We start from the raw sequence: 19,837 nt of genomic DNA on the forward strand, positions 1-19,837 counted from the left end.
TTATATACTGAATGTTTAATATCGTTATGTATCAGAAAATCATGTTACACCTCTGTGATTTTTCACCATTAGTACAGTTAACATCATTTCAATTAATTTTTTTTTTTACTCAAACAGATCGTGTGATCATTGGTAAAAAATATTTGCTTTGCTGATCTAAGCCCTTTCCTCATTCATACTTTATTGTAAACTCCTGCCCCAATTTTAAAAAATTGGCATTACATATTTTCGGGAACAAAGGTCAAGTATATTTTTAATATAAAAAGATTAATAGTTTTTTATAATAGTTATTGTGTTTTAAGCTCAAAGTGTGCCGAGAAGTTACATAGGATTTTGCAACATTTTTTTTAGAAGACTGTATTTTAGTAATTTGTAAAGTTCTGTTTTTGAAAAGTAATCTCCTGTACACCTCACTATGTAAATAGCATATGTGCACATTGCTGTTAGCAAAGTATCTTTGTATTATACTGTAATTACAAAGAAATGTTAGATTTCCCAGTATATTTTAGCAATAAATGTTTTTTTCCACAGCTTTAATGCTTTAACATTAATTAATTTTTAATTTATTTTTAGTTTTAATTCCTTATTTTTTAAATCTGTCTATTGTGTGAATTGTAATTTTTCTGTCAATAAAATATTTTACATTGCTACATTAAATGATTCCAGTTTATTAAATGTGCGTGAACTCCGATGATTAAACTTTTTTTTTTTAACCATTATCGTATGGACTAAAGGAATAGGCCATTTACCACCACTGTTTTAAGATTTTCCACTTCTAGTGATTAAATGCTACTTCAGAGATTTCAGTGTCACACGCAGTGTGCGGGTTGAACTAAGGAAGTTTAATGCGCTTGTAAGAAGATTACTGCTCACTACTTTAGAACCAGCCTTTCTTCTCCATCTCTGCCACGGAGCACAACGGCCTGCGATCGTAAGCCCACAAATTCTCTCTTGTAAGGTATGATCTCTGTGTTTCCAAATGTATTTTTTGACTCATCACTGTTGAGTTGGAAACACTAACTGTAACAGCAGTGTAATCGAGTTTGACGTGCCATTGTCGGTTGTAGGGTTTCTAAGGTGGTAATAGTGAAAGATAGAAACTGTAAAGTAAGGCTTCTCTTGTAAGCCACCTCAGTGGAGCGTTTCAAACCGTACAGTAAATATCGTGATTTAAAATCCTTAGGCCTGTATGTACTGTACAAAGCACCTAAAAAGCCTACTAAACATCTATTTTTAGGTTATCTTAGGCTGAAAACTAAAAGTCACTGTGGAACAGAGGAGTTCATTCTCTTTATATGGAAAATTAAATGTATTTTCTACATCTTTGTTTATATGTGTATTTGGTGCTTTTCATTTTTTATGATTAGTTTTGTATTGCATTTAATTTCTTTGCATAATTCGCTGACAAGTATAGTAGAGCACTATAGTAAAACAGATGTACAAGATATAGGTGTTTATTATTTGCTGTTATAAAAAAGAAATTTGCCAGTGCAGCTGAAAACTATTTCTAACCATCATACTAATAGTGCAACTGTGATCTCTGGAAAGAAACATGTACCCTTTTGTATACAGGGTGTGAGATCTGGACAAAGCCAAGGGAGATTACACACTGCTTATCCTTCACGCAGCTGTCAGTCGCCCTACAGGAATGGCCGAGAGTGGAAATGGCACACCTAGGACATAGACGCACAGACCACTGTTTGCATTCTGCGTGTGTCTTTGAGGTGGGGCGGACTCTGCTGCCTGCTGCCTCAGCTCAGGTTTTCTTCACCAGGTCCGTTCCTCCTTCTCAGGACTGGGTGTGTCTGCTTGCTGAAGATGTGTGACCAAACCTTCCTGGCCATAACCTTTGGCCCCTGTGACAACTGCTCAGAGACCAAGCCTCTGATGAACATCTATGTGAAGAATGAGCCCATCAACTACTGCTCGCTATGTGTGGAGAGGGTAGGAGCCTGCACGATTCCCCAAGGGGAAGAGAATACATTTCTTACAGTTTACATTTGTTACACATGGGGAAATGTTTCCCAAGATGGGGAAAAATGTATTCCAAATACTTCAGAGATCCCTCTTGTAGCACAGAGGGAGCTCCAGATTTTGGGTTCTGTAGTGGGGACCTGTTCACAAAGTACTGATATTGTTTCTTGCTTAGTTTAGGTATTTATAGCTAAGAACCCATAGGGTCTATGTATAACTTAATTATGAAAAGGCATTTGTTTTATAATTATGATTTGTTGACGTATTTCCACATACAGCATGACTCGTTGAATATTCAGATAGTTTCAAGCTAACAACAGATTGGAAGAGAAACTGCAAACTATCTCGTGCCCAGCGACACATGACACACAGCAGTGTTTTATCAACCTCCTTCAGAGAGGATGGTGTCCACCGTTGGCTTTATCATGGGAATGTGTCCCAACGCCACAAGAAGCTCTGGGTCACACTAGATTATCCTACAAATAGAATCTGAACCTCTTACATTTGCTTTCTGCCACTCATATACAGTATAGTGTGTACTTTCACTCAGGTTTCAAGGTTTCTTACTTGATTTTGCCACTCGGAATCATATGCTGACAGAGTTAGTCATTGGACGTCAAAAGTAATTACCAGGAATAAGAGACGAAGGGGAAACGTTTTGTAGGATTTGAAGTAATCTACAGACCAAAGGATATCGTATATTATTGTATGTATTTTAGGTGAATATTTCATAACCGTGTTTAAGATGTTTAAAATAATGGAGAATGCGTTCATCGCTAACGGCCGAAGCGAGCGTTTCCCTAGTGACGTCATTTCAGAAGCAGCAGCAGCGCCGCAAGGCGGAGGCAGAGTCGCGCGCATGAACGTGAGGGAACATCTCGCTCTTTTTTCTTTCTCTCGTCTTTTTTCCTACGAAAGATGGCTTGCCAGGGGCTAGGGCCGAACGAGACCCTGGCGACGCTAAAGACGGAGTCGGAGACGCTGAAAACGAAGCTGGAGGAGGAAAGAGCCAAGCTGCACGACGCTGAACGTGAGCGCTGAGGGGGAGCGCGAGGGCAGCGCGAGGGAGGACCTCGGAGGAGCGCGGCTGCGCGGAGGGTGTATGCGTTATAATCATGACGTCGCCACATATGTGGTAGTTTGCGAGCGAACGCCTGTGCGGTTATGCTTTCTAGACATGCACATGATTTGCTCTGCAGTTGTTTGGAACCTTTTTTTTTTTTTAAAGTAAACTTAAGGTTGCATTTAATTTGCTTGTCATTTTGCCTTGTAAACGTGCAGAATAATTGACATTGGGAATTGTCACTTTGCTGCAGTGCCAGTATTGACTGAGTCACCATACGCGTGCGTAATCGATACTACTACTCAGTAGTCTACTGGCTTATTCGTTTAGCTGATTCTTTTCTCCGACACGACTTACAATGTTAAGCTACCTTCAGATATTTACCCATACAGCTGGGTAATTCTACCGGAGCAGTTTACAGTAAGTGTCATACTCAAGGATGTGACAGGTGAAATTTGAACCTACAACTTTGAATCCAAAAGGCAGCAGCTAACCAGTATGCTACAGCTGTCCCTGAATAATATTCAGATGCATTTGCAGTAAAAATTTCTTTATTCGTGCCTTATGATTTTATTGTCCCTTGACCTAAACATTAAGATTAGTAAACCTGGGCTGTGTGTCCCTATTACTTGTACTAGTACTGCACATAATCCATCTATCCATCCATTCATCTATCCATCCATCCAATTTCAATAATCACTTGTCCTGAGCATGGTCACAGTGAACTGGAGCCTATCCAGGAAGCATTAGGCACAAGGGATACACTCTGGATGGGACACCAGTCCATTGCAGTATAGCCACACATGCACACACTCACCCACCCATTCACACACTATGAGCAATTTAGCGTCACCAATCCGCTTGAACTGCATGTCTTTGGACCTTGGGAAGAAACCCACGCAGACACGGTGAGAACCTGCAAACTCCACAGATTGAGAGGGGATTGAATAATGCACATAGCCATACAGTCATATTACAGTTATGATTTAGTCAGATGAGGACGTCAGACTGGTGATGCAGTTTTGCTTCAGGGCTAATATGAGCCCCTCCTCTGTGATGTCAGTCCATCAGGTGGCGGAGAAGGTGGAGGCTCTCGGACAGTTCATCATAAAGACCAGACGCACCCTCAAGGGGCACGGTAACAAGGTGCTGTGTATGGACTGGTGTAAGGACAAGAGGAGGATCGTGAGCTCCTCCCAGGTGAGACCATTCAGATGGAGGAGGCATGTTCAACACAAAATACATCAATATACATCATTGTGTCAACAAGCCCAATTCTGGTTGACACAATCAAGTCTTTGGCTGCTGATGTCTGTAGACATTGGGGGAGCGTCCCTTTTCCACAGTTCTGATCTTTGACGTTGTTAATGAGTTTACTTAATTGACCTTTGCAAACCTGTCACGTGTTAACTGGGTCAAAAGGTTCTTCGCTTATTCCACAAGTTGAGTCTTGGATCACATTTCATCTCCAGCATTTTTCTTGTTTAAACCAAGTGTAGGGTGAGATGCTGACTAGTTCTCAGGTAGAAAAGTGGTCCATAAAAACTAGTCAGCTGACATGGAAGGGGTGCGCTTCATTTTCAGTAGCTGTTGTATGTCAAGGAACTCTGATGTCTACTCAGAGAGGAAGGACGGCGTTTAACTTGAGAGTGTTTGGAGCAGTTTGAAACGATTAGATTACATTTTACATTTTTATTTATGTAGCTGGCACTTTTCTCCAAAGTGACTTACAATGTTAAGCATGACTGATCAAAGAATTTAATACTTACAGGTATTTTATGTAAATGTAACAGATCTCAGGTGCTAATTTTGTGCATTTAAATGTTTGCTTTCCTTACCTTAAAATGCCGTATCGACTTTGTCTCTTTTAGGATGGTAAAGTGATTGTTTGGGATGCATTCACTGCTAATAAGGTAAATCCTGATCCTACTACTGTTCAGGTTTATGGAGCGTATTTCCTGGAGTAAATCCTGACAAATATCTGAAAAGCAGATATGCCATAAGGAATGTTGCCCTTTACAGTGACATATGTTGAGATCACAGAAATATACCAGTTATGTACAACAGAGGTAATTGTTTAAGACAGCATCTGAAAGATGTGCTGCTATTTGGATTATTATTGCTGCTATTTTCACATGCTTTGTGGGCAGCCATTCCTTAACTCATTAAGATTTTCACCCAGCATACAGAATCTTTGAGTGTGTTGAGTGCCTGGGAGGTAATGATGATTTATAATACTGCGTGTGTGTTTGTGCTTCAGGAGCATGCTGTGACCATGCCCTGTACCTGGGTGATGGCATGTGCTTACGCCCCCTCTGGTTGCGCAGTGGCCTGTGGGTAAGTGCCTGCAGAGATGTGGAGACCCTAGGGTGGGGTAGGGATTAGTGACAGCTTTGGATAAAGAAAGAGTCTAATGTCTAAAGCTCTTGTGCCACTTTTCCTGGACCTGTAATACCAGGGAATTTTCTTCTCATTAACTGCCTCCTGATGGTTTCGCTGGGATGTTGCAGAATATGAAGACAATGATGGATGTATTTTGTGGTTGCCTCACGTGACCTGGTAGCCTTCCCATTCTCTCCCACCCCTTCCTTTTTGTCTTTGGCCTTGTGACCACACAGTGGTTTGGACAACAAGTGCTCTGTGTACCCCTTGTCCCTGGACAAGAATGAGAATCTGGCCGCCAAGAAGAAGTCTGTGGCCATGCACACCAACTACCTGTCAGCATGCAGCTTCACCAACTCTGACATGCAGGTGAGAGGGAGTGAATGCAGTGCTGCCCCCCACCAGAGACAGTTCCAGAGACCCACATCTCTCAGGATGGATTGCATGACCATTTTTGTTTCTGTGCTGATGCTTAAAGCTGTTTTGCTCTCCAGAAAGTTGAAGCACAATATCTACATTTATGTTTACATTTATTCATTAGCAGATGCTTTTCTTCAAAGCGACTTACAATGGATACTATGTAGTGTTATCAGTCCACACACCTTATTCACCAAGGTGATTTACACTGCTAGATACACTACTTACAATGGGTCACTCTTCCATACATCAGTGGAACACACACACTCTCTGTGTCACTCACACACTAAGGGGGAACCTGAACAGCATGTCTTTGGACTGTGGGAGGAAACCCACGCAGACACAGGGAGAACATGCAAACTCCACACAGACTGAGCGGGGATCGAACCCACGTTCTCTCGCACCACCCAGGCACACCCACGCACACATATACTCACTATTGGCAATATCTAGCACTCAATGAATATGACTTTCTGGCCAAAAGTAACAGATTTATGCAAACAGAGGCACGGGACAGATTTTGATGTGTTTTGATGAGCAAAACTTCAGTTTTTGTCTTGTGAAGCTACAGAGAATCTGATGCTGCTGAGATATATATATATGTGTTTGTTTATACTCGTTTAGAAGGCTCTACCAGATGACAGCTAATCTCACTGTCTGCAATGTCCAATTTGTTTCATTCTGAAGTCTCCGATACATACACTCACTATTGATAAAGCCTTTCCTAGAAGCACGGGGTACCTAGCTAGGTGTGGTACACTTTGGATGGATGCCAGGCCATCCCAGGGCAATCACACACCCACACACACATATACTCACTATTGGTAATTTAGTCACCAGTTGACCTGAAACACAAGTCTTATGACTGTGGTATTCACCGTGAACTGTTTCAGTGAAAAATTACCCAGCTGTACAAATTGTACAAAATAATTGTAAGAAGCTTTGTATACAAAAATCACTTTATCAGGCACGTTGGAGAAAAGCATCAGTGGAAAGCAATAAATAACAATAAAAATTATAATACATTTCTCACACTTTGCTGTACTTTATCAGTATACCTATGGACTGCATTAGTTTCCATTATTTGACGACGGCAAATGACACTGATGTAAAATTGCTGCTGGCATCATAGAAGTTGTTGTTGAAAGTTCAGGCAATATAGTTGTGGGAAAACACTTGCCTTTAATGGTAATTCAGAATCAGAATCAGAACAAGCTTTATTGCCAAGTATGTTCACACATACAAGGAATTTGTCTTGCTGACAGAAACTTCCACAGCACAGACAGAATGACAGTGACAAGACACAGATGAGAAGATAGAATATGTGAATAAAGGATAAAAATATATATAAAAATATGAAGTACACTGTTCATGTTGGAGGTTGGGACAGAGACCTGCTTTTAGATTTATTAGCTACTGAAAAACTGTCTGACTACTGAGTATAGAGAAACATCATGCTTAGGGCTCCCCTAGATGTGGTTTTGTCTTTGGAGGATTCAGTCTGCTGGTCACTGTGGAGACTTCTTCTGCCTCTTCCACCTGTCCTCACAGGACGGACACATGTAGACAAGTCTTTGAAACAAGCAGTCTGGAGTTAAACCCCTCTAAAGGATCATATGAAATGTAATATCTTACAGTGTATTCTATAAACTACCCCAAGAGGGCAGCAGAAGCTCAGGTGCAATTGAGTTGTTTAACTTCTCCCCTGATATAGGAAATGAAAAAATGGATACTCCATGTAATATATTCACACACACACACACACATTTTCAGAACCGCTTGTCCCATACGGGGTCACGGGGAACCGGAGCCTACCCGGTAACACAGGGCGTAAGGCCGGAGGGGGAGGGGACAATTTGCACTTTAATATATAAAATTAAAAATAGATTTTTCTGCAGGGTGATATTTTCTCACACATGAAGAAAAGACAGAACAGAGATGCGAACTGGATACATCATGCCACCCTGTTGCTGTGTCCGAATGTGTTTCAGATCCTGACATCCAGCGGCGATGGAACCTGTGCCCTTTGGGATGTGGAAAGTGGGCAACTATTGCAGAGCTTCCATGGACATTCGGCAGATGTGCTGTGCCTGGATCTGGCTCCCTCTGAGACGGGCAACACCTTTGTCTCAGGGGTAAGGGGCTTGCTGCTCCATCCCTCATCCCATTCTGCAACCTGTCATTCGGAGTGCCACATGCTGCTACAGTTTCCAGGTTTCTTGGTTAAAGGCTGAAGTTGATGATGTACTTCAGAATTGTGCTGCTTGTGTTTTGCAGGGCTGTGACAAGAAGGCTAACGTGTGGGACATGCGATCGGGACAGTGCATCCAGTCCTTTGAGAGCCATGAGTCGGACATCAACAGTGTCCGGTAAAATGGTTTGTCTGGGAGGAAATTCTCCTAATCTTCTTCAGCAATGCATTTGCACTAATCCAGGAATGCACTGATAGTCTGCAGAAAATGCTGAAGAGCCGATTAGGGGGTGTGTCTTGCTTCCTTTATGAATAAATAACATTGAAATAATAATTTTAATAGTAGAGCATGTGATTTTTTTGTGTGGTCGTTGATTATTGTACCAACAACCACCTTTTATTTTTCTCTAAGGAAACTCCTAGTTGTTACAATCAGCAGCCACCCAGGATTTCAGATAGCTTTATAAATTACTTTGCCAGTTAATTTTTTAATATGGACAGCAGTGTGGCTCCATGAATAGCAATGTCACCTGCCTCCATAGGTTATGCATTAAGGTCCAGTCCAGCTCTGCCTGTGCTGCATTTGGGTGAACTGTTGACTGTTAGCTGCACTTAGTGAGAGTGTCCCTGGACTGATGACTAGGGTTTACCCTGATTTTTGGTTAGTGGGTCCAGAGGAGTTCTTTGTTTTCCTATGAAAAATGTTGGTGAGGTGCTTTGTGAAAACTCTGAGAATGTGAGTTGCCCAGTATCATTTTCGATTTCACTAACGCTAACTGCTTGTCCTGGTCTGGGTCGCAGCAGTCCAAAGCCTCATATATATATACACACACACACACACACACACACACTGTATATATATTTATCACCTGAACTGTGTGTCTTTGAACCATGGGAAGAAACCAGAGCACCCAGATGGAACCCAAGCAGTGGGAGAACATGTAAACTTCACACAGACTTGGCTGAGTTCAACCTATACCCAAACTGCCATGTTGCTGTGAGGGAGTTAGTAGCACAACCCACTACACCATCATGCTACCCAGCATTTTGATTTCATTCCCCTTATTGTTTCAAGGTACTACCCCAGCGGAGATGCATTTGCTTCAGGTTCTGATGATGCCACAGTGAGTCACTTCTGCTGTTTCACTTGATTTACCACACTGTCTGACTTACTGGGTTACTCTCATTCAAATGAACACCGTAACTCTTATCCATTCAAACTGACAAGATAAACCAGTAAATTCCATTTTTCACTGTTTATTATTTACTGAAGAACAGTGAGCTCATCAAGAAAAATGTAATCTGTGCTATTGATTTATTGTATAGTGTACAAGATAATACTATCTTTAAATCACAGTTTTAAGTTTTTTTTATACCGTTACATTTGCTTAATGTGTAAAACACAGCTCAGAGTGAAACAATTCTTGAAAACCATTAATGTTGCTTAAAATTGTGATACTCGAAGGCAATGTGTGATGCTGTGGGCCGGTGTACAAGTGTGATTTTTTGTTGCAGTGCCGTCTCTTTGATCTGCGGGCAGACAGAGAAGTATCAGTCTACTCCAAAGACAGCATCATATTTGGAGTTTCCAGCGTGGACTTCTCTCTCAGTGGTAATTCCCACACCAGGTGGTTCCATGCTGTGGGTCACTCTGAAAGTAGTTAGCATTCAAATGCTACTTTCAATTCTTCAATCTTCAATTTTTCTGAATCTGCATGGGCACTGCTTGCTGAGCCCTGTTGGAGGAGTCCCATTAGTCTTAATGTCTTTCAATATTGGCTGACAGCTTATTAATAGAAGACCATCTGTTCAGAGAAACTGCACAAATAAGAAAGATGGAAGCCCCTTTGGCTTCCCCCATTACTAGGCACATGATGTTTGGATGGAGGCACTAAAGAACATGAGATGAACTGCTGAGCTTTGCACAGAGTCCGCAGTTCATTTGATAACAGGTTGTGGCTTGCAGACTCTTTCACATTTAGAACAGATATAGATGAGCATACCCGAAAAAGGGCAGAGATTGCAAAAGCAATGTTACTTAAGATGCATAATTCAAGCACTTTTGGTTGAATTTGTCAAGCATTGATGTGACCCAGGCTCATTCCAGAGTGGTATGTAATCCACTTATCTTAGTTCAGCACAGCACATCAAAAGGTTTTCATTCTGTTTTGTTGTGTCTCCTAAACCCCAGTCTAAATGTAATTCTTATTATACAGCATCAAAGTGTTAAGACATATCAGTGCATAGATGGCCTTTCATACCTCCGTGCCAAAGAAATAATTAGCATTTGCAGAAATACTACATGTAAAAAGTCTGCCTTGCCAATTTTAAGCTCCTCCTGGCTTTATAGTAAAAGATGAAGAGAAGTCTGCGGTGGGAATGAAACAGATAACTGGTTGAAGTTCAGTTTTGTGTCTCGACATTTATGATGATGTAATAAAAAATACCGTGATCTTATTTATATTTGAAAGGAATTTTTTAATGGGGAATTCAAAGCCATATATGTTTGGGGCTTACCAGGGTAATATGGATTTTTCTTTTTTTTTTGCGATTTCCGATGTACCACATAGGATTGGGGGATTTTTTTGAACGGTATTTCATAGAAACTGTTCAAAACCAAAATAAAATGAAAGCTTTATTTTCTGAGAAACTCCTACTAGATATTTAAAAAAGTTAAGTGATCTACAATACATTTCTGTCAGATCATTTCATGTATGAATAGTCTGCACAAAACAGCTTTTTGACTTGTGCACAGGACGACTGCTGTTTGGTGGCTACAATGACTACACCATCAATGTGTGGGATGTGCTGAAAGGAACTAGGGTATCCATCCTCTTTGGTCATGAGAACCGCGTCAGCACTCTCCGTGTGTCCCCGGATGGGACGGCGTTTTGCTCTGGGTCCTGGGACCACACTCTGAGGGTAAGCTGGGTGAGGGTTGGTTGGCCTTTCATCGCTCTATATTTCTATGTTGGTGATGCAAGGGCATTTCAATGGGAGGTTCCTGAACCCATAGGGAACCTGCTAATATTAGACAACACCCATGTCAGAGTGACCAAAAGTTTTCACTTTCAATTTATTCATATATGATATTTGTAGTTGGTGGAGGAGAAAACAGGATCTTTACAGTTCTACTTTCAAGTTTGCATTGTGTTCCCTTTTTTGTTACTTAGCTCATTGTTCTATCAATAGAAGCTTAGTTCCGCAAAAGTGTACAGCTGCATTTTCCCTAGTCCAAATAAGGTGAAGTGCCTAGCTTGAGGGTACCACCACAGATTACACCTTGGAATTGAATCAGTAGCCTTCAAATGACAAAGCTCTTCTAATTTTTGTGCTGCTTGTTTTTTGTAAGTTTCCAGTCTCTACATTTTTTTCAGTTTTTCCCTTGTCTCTTCCATTGCAGATCTGGGCCTGAGGAACTGGTACTGTGGAAGAACAGAGTGACAGTGTGACTTAGCACTGCACTATAGTCATTTTATCGGAATGTTCACTTATGTTGGTGGTATTCCACTGTTTTCTTGGGATATGTGTGGAAACACGGACATGGCTTGTTTTTCATAGTGTTTTCTAGAACGAGATGTTGTTAACCATATATGTACATACACTTCCGTGGCATGTGCATGTGTGGTAAGAATTCTGTTGCTATTTTTGACCTTTGCTTGATATCAGTAATAACTTTTTTTGACCCAGCTGTTTAAATTAAAGACCTTTTTCTACACTTGGAAGAAAATCATAAGGTGGCCATACTGTGAGAATCAACTATTTTTTATGTCATTTGTAACTGTTAAAATACAGTCAGAGCTGATGAGAATTTAAAGCCTTTTTTGGTGGTCACAACTTTTGAAGGTCAAAACTATATGGATACTTGTTGCATGATAATGTGTATATTCTATGATTTGGGTTTCTAATTGCACCTGCTAAATATAAACATTTTATCATATGAATGACATTTTGGATCCTGGGCATATAAAAACCATTGACTAATAGTAATATCTTCTGCTTCTTATACCTTTTTGAACACCTAATTACAGATGATCCCCAATTTACGATGGGGTTATGTTCCGTGAAACCCATCGGTAGTCGAAAATGTATTTAATACACATCTCTGCGTGACAGACTGGAAGATGCGGATCGCTGCTGCTGCCCAGCATCGCGAGAGTGTCGCACCGCATATTGCTTGCCCAGGAAAAAATCAAAATTCAAATTCCAAGTACGGTTTCCACCGAATCTCTATCGCCAGCTCACCATTGTAAAGTCGTAAGTTGAAACATTGGAAATTGGAGACCACCTGTACATTACCTAATAAAAAAAAATTAATTATATAGTTTCATAGTTACACATAACACAGAACATTCATAAGATAGATTTATGGTTTCAAAATATACATTGCATTCGTATTTAATAGTTTTTCCATTCATTCAGTTATCTAAATGGCTTTTCTTGTCAAACTGGCTGCAAAGGAAGTTTCTTCAATGTAAGATTTCAGTATATGTACATACTATAAAAAAGTAGTTTTTGAAGTTGAATTATCAGGTATAACTTATAAAATAACATTTTATTTTTTGCATTCAGTCTGATTTACCCTTTGTGAAAGTGAAATATTGGAAGTGTTCACACTATGTATGTGATTAGCTCTGCAAGAACCTAATAGGCTATAAGCGTACGTAGAGGTATGTCATTCTCAGTTTATTATATGCACAGAACTACAGTATATTATAACAGTACAACATGGGTTATGGTTTGTATATAACCTACCAAAGCACTTTCAGTCTTGTAATTTTTTCTTTTTTTTTTTCCTAGTTTATAAAAACATTCATATATTACTGTACACAAGAGTTAAACAGATGTAATAAAATAAGTTTAAACTATATGTGAAATGTGTTGCTTAATTAACATATCATTTAATTCTGTCTGAAATAGTACAGGTTTCTGCTGCTGGACCCAAAGATGTATGTTTTGCTTTGGTTTTTTCACCTGCTAAAAAGACTACATTTTTATAGGGCCATCCTGTTTGTTTATGTGAAGCTTTAAAATTGATCTCCAGTGTTATTTTTACAATTTTTTTTTTTTATACTCACTATTTATAACTGTTTATCCTAAGGCAGGATTGCAGCACACTGGAACCTATGCAGGAAGCATACAGTCTCACATTTTCCATGCTACATTTGAGTGGATACTGTGTATTGATATTCACTAATGATCTGTAAAAAAATCAATTTTAAATTTCAACCTCCTTCTTGTCCACCGTACAATATTTAAACTGCCCCAGCCAGAATTTCCAGCGATGTCCTCCTGCCCACTGATGCAGGCTTCTCAGCAGGGTTCATCCTTGTGGATCTCACTGCAACCTTTGACACCATTGATCCTTCTTCACAGGCTGGAAATGTGCCTGGCCCTTTCCTTCACTGTCCCAATGTGGTTTGGATCATACATCATGAACAGATCCTTTAATTCCCATATCAACTTGTTTACAGGACCTGTTTCCTGGACTTGAGAAATATCTCCAAATTAAAGCATTTTCTGTCTGAAGCAGACATCAAGAAGTTCTCTCTAGCAAGTTTGACTCCTGCATATCACTGTTGTCTGGAAGTCCTGCTTCCATCACCCTATCCTTCAACTGGTCCGACACTCAGCGGCAAAGATTGTTGCCAGCTTCAGGCAATATTACCATATTATTCCAATTCTTTGCTCTCTACATTTTCTACCACTTAACATCTCCTCATGTTTCCCAATCCATTTTAAAACAGTGAGTAACAGAGTGTTTAGGTACAGGGGACCAAAATTATGTAATGCTCTGGCTGCCCTGTCTGTTTCCATTTTCAAATCCAGATTGAAAATCCATTTCTTTAGTTTGGTATTTCAGTAATTGACCATTACAATTCACTTACCTGTTATTTTCTCTGTTCATATCTGGCCTATGATGGCATCCTTGGGAACACCTGAGCCACCTGGAAAGCTTCCATTTGTGCCAGCATGTTGATCAGAATCAGAATCAGAAGGAGCTTTATTGCCAAGTATGTTCACACATACAAGGAATTTGTCTTGGTGACAGAACTTCCACAGCACAGACAGAATGACAGTGACAAGACACAGATGAGAAGATAAAATATGTGAATGAAGGATAAAAAATATATAAAAATATAAAGTACCCAATATACAAAAATAGTCAAATATACAAAAATAGTCAGATATACAAAAATGATATCATCTGATATCAATGATGATGCCAGAAACTGATGACCGTTCACCACATCTGCGGATCAGCCGTCTTGGGCCTGGACCAGGACTTCTGTTTCCACTAATTCTAACTGATACTGATTGTCCTTGTATTTTTTGAAAAGACACATCAGTATAGATTCTCTATTCACGTTAAAATGCTCAGGAAGGGTTGGCAGCCACTGGAACTTGGACCCTGACCTTTATTTTTCTCTCTTTCTTCTTGGCTGAGAATTTTGTTTTCCTCTCCTTGGCTGCCTGCTGGCATACTTGTTAACTTGTCTGCTTGGTCTTATTTGAATTTATTGTTCATGAAAATAAATTGAATACGTTGCATTTTGTTTTTCATACACATTTATTATTGTGTGTACTGTTCTTATGATGCCATAGGCCATAAGGTTAATCACAATTTTCATCCTTTAGACACTATTCTAGCACGCTCTCTGCGTAAATGAATGCTCCCACCCATATCAACGCAAATACCAGTTTAAATGAGAACGGTTTCTAATAAAAGATTTATAGCATTTATTTTTTGTGGTTTGTGAGGGTTATTGATTGCGTGAAAAAAATGTTTGACATCATTTTTATTTGCATGGGGCTCTAATTATATCGTTCTCCGCTGTAACGGAGTTTCCCCATTTTTAGAATTAAATAAAACGAAACTTCCTGAAAGTCTGACGTAACGCAAAGGGCGGAGCCAAGGGTTACAAGGGCTACAAACCGGAAGTACGTCTATCTCTCTTCCTCAATAGCTGACGACCAACGCTAACGGCTCTGTCGGTAGGGTAAGTGCGCGGTTTTTATTGTTTTAATTAAAGTGTAAGGCTTCGTTTTTTTTTGGTTTGTTTGTATGTTTAGCACCATACTTTACGAATTAGCTACATTTGTACCAGTATTGCTTAACTGGAAAGACCTCTGTTTAATTTAACTTCCATCATCTGAGTAAGCACTTTTTTTTTTTTTTTTTTTTTTTTGCGTCCTTCTTTGTGTTGGTTCACAATGAATGACAGATTCAGAAGTGCAGGGAGGGGAGGATGATGTGCCCAAAATTAAACGCGTGTGAAACTAACTCGCAGTAATAAATGTGGTACAGTGAGTAGTAAAGATGTACACAGCCTGTGCGAGTCAGTCCATGACAAATCTCACACACACACACACAGTTTCAGAACCGCTTGTCCCATACGGGGTCACGGGGAACCGGAGCCAACCCGGCAACACAGGGCGCAAGGACGGAGGGGGAGGGGACACACCCAGGACGGGACGCCAGTCCGTCGCAAGGCACCCCAAGTGGGACTCGAACCCCAGACCCACCGAAGAGGAGGACTGTGGTCCAACCCACTGCGCCACCGCACCCCCACATGACAAATCTCGTTCTGTATATTTATTTGCCATCATAGATTATCTTTTTAAAATTATTAACTTCTCGTAGTTAAATTTTTCGGCTACTCGGATTCTTCGGGCCAGTTATATTTTGAGGAATTAAATTCACATGCACATATGACTTACGTCCTTTTTTTTTTTTTTTTTTTTATTTATAATATTGCTCTACGTGACAGCTGCTGATGTAAAACTGAGTTCGATGAGTAGCCGTTTAGCCTTATCACTGCTCAGGGTTATCCTACTCTTACCATCTGTTTACTCATTTACATTTTTTTTTTTTTTCATTTAGCTGATGCTTTCCTCCAAATCGACACTGTTAAGCTACTTACAGTTATTTACCCATTTATGCAGCTGTCTAATTTTATTGGTGCAGTTTAGGGTAAGTACCTTGCTCATGGGTACTACAGCTGAAGGTGGGAATCGAACCTGCAACCTTTGGGGCTAAAGACAGCAACTCTAACCACTATTCTGCCAGCTGTCCTCACTTAAAGTTTAACCCCCTTAGCTTTTTTTTTCTTGCTTTTGCATTGGGCTTTGAAATCTTAAATACTTTTAATGTTCTTTAGGAACAAAATGTCCTGTTGGCTGTCAAAGGAGACCTTGGTGTTGGCAGAAGATTACTTGCACTTCTGCACTGGCAGTCAGCAGAGCCCTCCCAATGAGTCTGCAGTGGCGATGAGACACTTGGCCAAGGAGATGGAGCAGCAGTACAAGTCAAAACTTCAACCACTCGTGCAAACATTCCTTGACTCCTGCGGACCTGACCATAGTGCAAGTCTTAGAAAAGTGATGGTAGAGCTTGTAGGAGACGGAAAGTTAAGCTGGGGAAGAATTGTCTCTCTCTTTGCTTTTACCGGAATGCTGGTCAATGAACTCTGTTCCCAAGGAGAAGGCAATGACTGCTGCAAGAGACTGGCGGAGACTATAGCCGACTACCTTACTGTGGAAAAGCGAGAGTGGATGTTGCAGAATGAAGGCTGGGTATGTTTAATATTGTGTTAATACTTGATTTTAATGATTTGATACCTGTTTATCAAATTTACTTTTGAATACTGCATTGATTTTCTGTGGATAGATTTTGAGTTCAGGGGCATAGCTGGCTATACTGTCTGAAAACTGAAAAGAATTGCACTCATTTCAACACAAGCTGAATGCGAGTGTTAGCATGAAATTCTTACCTAAATGGTTCTAATCTGAAAAGTGTTTTTGTTAGATCACTGGTTCAGAAGCTGCCCTTTCTTCATGTAAAAGCCTTTGATGTCAATGAATGAACAACAGTTTCTTCGTGAATGACCATAGTGGTCTTTCCATTATGCAAAAGCTTTTTCATAGTAGTGGCAGATCTTGTTCTAAGAAAGCGGCTGCTTCAAACTCCAAACATTTTCATTCAGCTCTACTTGGCTTGAAAGGTTGAACTTAAGTGAATAGATATTTTTAACAATAGCCATCTTAATTTGTTTTGAATATCAGTAATGTTTATTTTTGGCCATTTTGTGTACTTACTGGGTTTTTCCCCATGTAAACAGTTCAAAAAATTTTAGAAACTATAGAAATTTTAGTTCATAGACATGTATGGATGGATAGAGAAATATATTTCACTGAACATCTTGGAATGTTTTTTGTAACGCATTCTGAGCACTGCATTTTACTGATGTACACAGTGGGCAATAAAGCTCATCCTGATTCTGATTTCTAAGCCAAATATGTTCACACATACAAGGAATTTGTCTTGGTGACAGACACTTCCACAGCACAGACAGAATGACAGTGAGAAGACAGAATATGTGAATAAAGGATAATAAAATACACAATATACAAAAAATAGTCACAGTAGTCACAAAAAATGCCACCTTTTGACTGCACCTGAACCCCAACATTTAAAATTGCAGGTAATACTGTACAATAAATGCAGTAAATTAGTAGTGCAGCATTATTTAACCTGTCAGTATATTTTGCTGGAATCAGCTGTTTCAGCTACTAAGTGTTTGCAGCTGTTGTCTGTATATGTTTGACATAGATGAAAATGTTATAGAAAGATGGATAAATGTCACTTAACATTGTGATATACCAGTGGCCCCTCATATTTTCAGACTATAACCACTGTAATGATGATGGCATTAAAATAATTGCAATATTAAGTGCAAGGTATGATAGCTGGCTGTGACTATAAAGAATAATAGTGGGCATTGTACTGACTGCTGTAAGGACCAAATTAGAACAAAATGCAGTAATTTCCTTATTCAACATAGGGTGTATGATATCTGTCTTTAAAACTGCAGCCTCTACTGAAATACTTTGCTTTCTCTTTCACAGGAAGGATTCTGCAAGTTTTCCCGCAGTGCCAGAGAGGTGAACAAAGAGTCTGCAATGAAGACTGCACTTTTTGCTGCTGCTGGTGTAGGCATTGCAGGAATAACTTTTCTCTTTGTGCGTTAAGGGTACATTTTCCTGCCTTTTTTACTTGCATATTCCTTTTGATTACCTTTTTTTTTTTTTTTTTTTTTTTAATTAACAAATGTTGATTTTTGGAACTATAGGCAGTTGTTTATAATTCTCCCAAGAAGTGGTGTATACAAGGATTTGAGAGCTTGAGGAAAGTTTTTAAACTGGAGTAATGTAGCAGAATTTGTTCTCTACTTCCTTTGGGACACAATATGCTAACTGCCTATTTTCTACTTTACATATAGTAAAGCACCAGATTACTGTACAAAAATATGTATGACCCATGCTCAGTACACTACAGCACACAATTTGATCTTAAGGTTTTGCAGTCACAAACATAGATGTGTCATACCTTTTAAGTACAGGCTGATCAAATTTTAAAATGCTGATGATTGATAGGCATTATAAATGGAAGGGAAGATTTAAAATAAAAATGTTAATTTATTTATATTAAATAAAAATGTAAATGAACCTTGACTTGTACATTTAATTGTCCATATGCTTTCCTATTAAATTGATTTATTGGCATTTTAACATTTGCTGAAATGATTACAGATAAGTTTTCAAAGGTGCTAACTTCGGTAACTAATTTAAAGTTATGAGCAAAGACTTCTGCACTGACGTGTGCATCTATTTTTACAATTTATTTATTAAACACTTTCTTAATAAAAAAAATATTCTGTATAATGATTTTGTGTCATCTTTTAAAGATGTCAAATGTGGAAAAGCTGAAAGCAGAATTGACACTTTCTAATTATGAAACTTGGATGGCCTAGTTGCACAATGGGGACTATTGGTGTCTCCCAGCACCTGGAAGGTGCATTTTATCATGTTTGAGCACTGCTCAGCCTGTGGAGTTTGCACACTCTCCCCATGTTCAGATGGTTTTCCTCCCACAGCACAGAGGTGTGTTTCAGGTGTGCTAGAGCCTGTCAATTGTCCATAATGTATGTATGAGTGAATAAGAGTGTGTTTGCTGTGTAAATGGATGAATATTTGTTAGTGGTTTAATGCAGTGTATCTAGCACTATAAGGCACTTTATCAACAATTAATTATTGCATGTACAGGAAAGCAAGGGAGAATCAAAGTTATGTGGTGTATTGAAAGACTGGCACAGAACAGTTGTAGTATCTTGATGCTAAATGAATATATGCAAATGTGTAGTAATGAATTAAAATGTGTGATATGGATAGAATTCAATTTAAAATGTAGTTGTTCCATGGTAAATATTTACTGTCCTGATCTCGGACTGAAAAAATTCTCGTTTTGTGGTCTTCAAACAAACGTTATGCGTAAGTTTCAAGTACGCTTGTTGACATGGTGGATAAATTTAGCGGCTACAAATTAAAATGGACATTGAATTGTGCCTTTTTTTTTTCCCTCCCCCCTTTTAGTTTTGGGTTTTTTATATATATATATATATATATATATATATATATATATATATATATATAGTTATAGAGAAGCAGCCATGCTTGTCCTGTTATCCAGGGGTGTGGCAAAAAGCCCAATGTTTCCTTACTGGCCACGAAACGTGATGAAAAAGAGAATCTATTTCAGGAAGTGTGTCCTCCACTCAGACATTCAGCCCTATTGTCATGGAAGATTTTCCCTGCAGACATGGCAGCAGCAGTCAAAGGCCTGCCTAAAGCACATTTTGGGGTGTTTTTTTCCACAAAGAACACCACATTTGGTAACCAACCATAACAAATGCTTATAAGCTGCAGTGGAATGTAATCCAGAGGGCCCTCTAACTGTTTTTATATTTTTA

At 39.4% G+C, this 19,837-nt stretch overlaps 2 protein-coding genes across 3 annotated transcripts; both read left to right on the top strand.

The window, feature by feature from the left end:
* The first annotated feature begins 2,800 nt into the window (after positions 1-2,800).
* Positions 2,801-12,121, top strand: LOC108926695 (guanine nucleotide-binding protein subunit beta-5a-like). Its single transcript, XM_018739566.1, has 11 exons — positions 2,801-3,004; positions 4,101-4,237; positions 4,909-4,950; positions 5,298-5,374; positions 5,656-5,788; positions 7,828-7,971; positions 8,114-8,205; positions 9,103-9,151; positions 9,543-9,639; positions 10,783-10,949; positions 11,431-12,121. Exons 1-11 carry the CDS (start codon positions 2,893-2,895, stop codon positions 11,440-11,442), a joined length of 1,062 nt encoding a protein of 353 aa, XP_018595082.1. The 5' UTR covers positions 2,801-2,892; the 3' UTR covers positions 11,443-12,121.
* A 2,842-nt stretch (positions 12,122-14,963) lies between these two features.
* bcl2l10 (BCL2 like 10) lies at positions 14,964-18,314 on the top strand. Of its 2 annotated transcripts, none has more exons than XM_018739592.2 (3): positions 14,964-15,028; positions 16,190-16,604; positions 17,937-18,314. In XM_018739592.2, exons 2-3 carry the CDS (start codon positions 16,197-16,199, stop codon positions 18,057-18,059), a joined length of 531 nt encoding a protein of 176 aa, XP_018595108.1. In that variant the 5' UTR covers positions 14,964-15,028; positions 16,190-16,196; the 3' UTR covers positions 18,060-18,314. The 2 variants fall into 2 exon arrangements, with proteins under 2 accessions (XP_018595108.1, XP_018595109.1); XM_018739593.2 differs by having other exon boundaries at positions 14,993-15,023.
* Positions 18,315-19,837: the final 1,523 nt, after the last annotated feature.

The sequence above is a fragment of the Scleropages formosus genome, chromosome 11 (assembly GCF_900964775.1).
Source record: "Scleropages formosus chromosome 11, fSclFor1.1, whole genome shotgun sequence".
Taxonomy (NCBI): domain Eukaryota; kingdom Metazoa; phylum Chordata; class Actinopteri; order Osteoglossiformes; family Osteoglossidae; genus Scleropages; species Scleropages formosus.

Excerpts from the sequence above, each read along its gene's own strand:
- bcl2l10 (XM_018739592.2), top strand. The coding sequence starts at position 16,197 with ATGTCCTGTTGGCTGTCAAAGGAGACCTTGGTGTTGGCAGAAGATTAC. Across the intron at positions 16,605-17,936 it reads TGTTGCAGAATGAAGGCTGG|GAAGGATTCTGCAAGTTTTC; the intron begins GTATGTTTAATA and ends TCTCTTTCACAG.
- LOC108926695 (XM_018739566.1), top strand. The coding sequence starts at position 2,893 with ATGGCTTGCCAGGGGCTAGGGCCGAACGAGACCCTGGCGACGCTAAAG. Across the intron at positions 4,951-5,297 it reads ATGCATTCACTGCTAATAAG|GAGCATGCTGTGACCATGCC; the intron begins GTAAATCCTGAT and ends TTTGTGCTTCAG. Across the intron at positions 5,789-7,827 it reads TCACCAACTCTGACATGCAG|ATCCTGACATCCAGCGGCGA; the intron begins GTGAGAGGGAGT and ends AATGTGTTTCAG.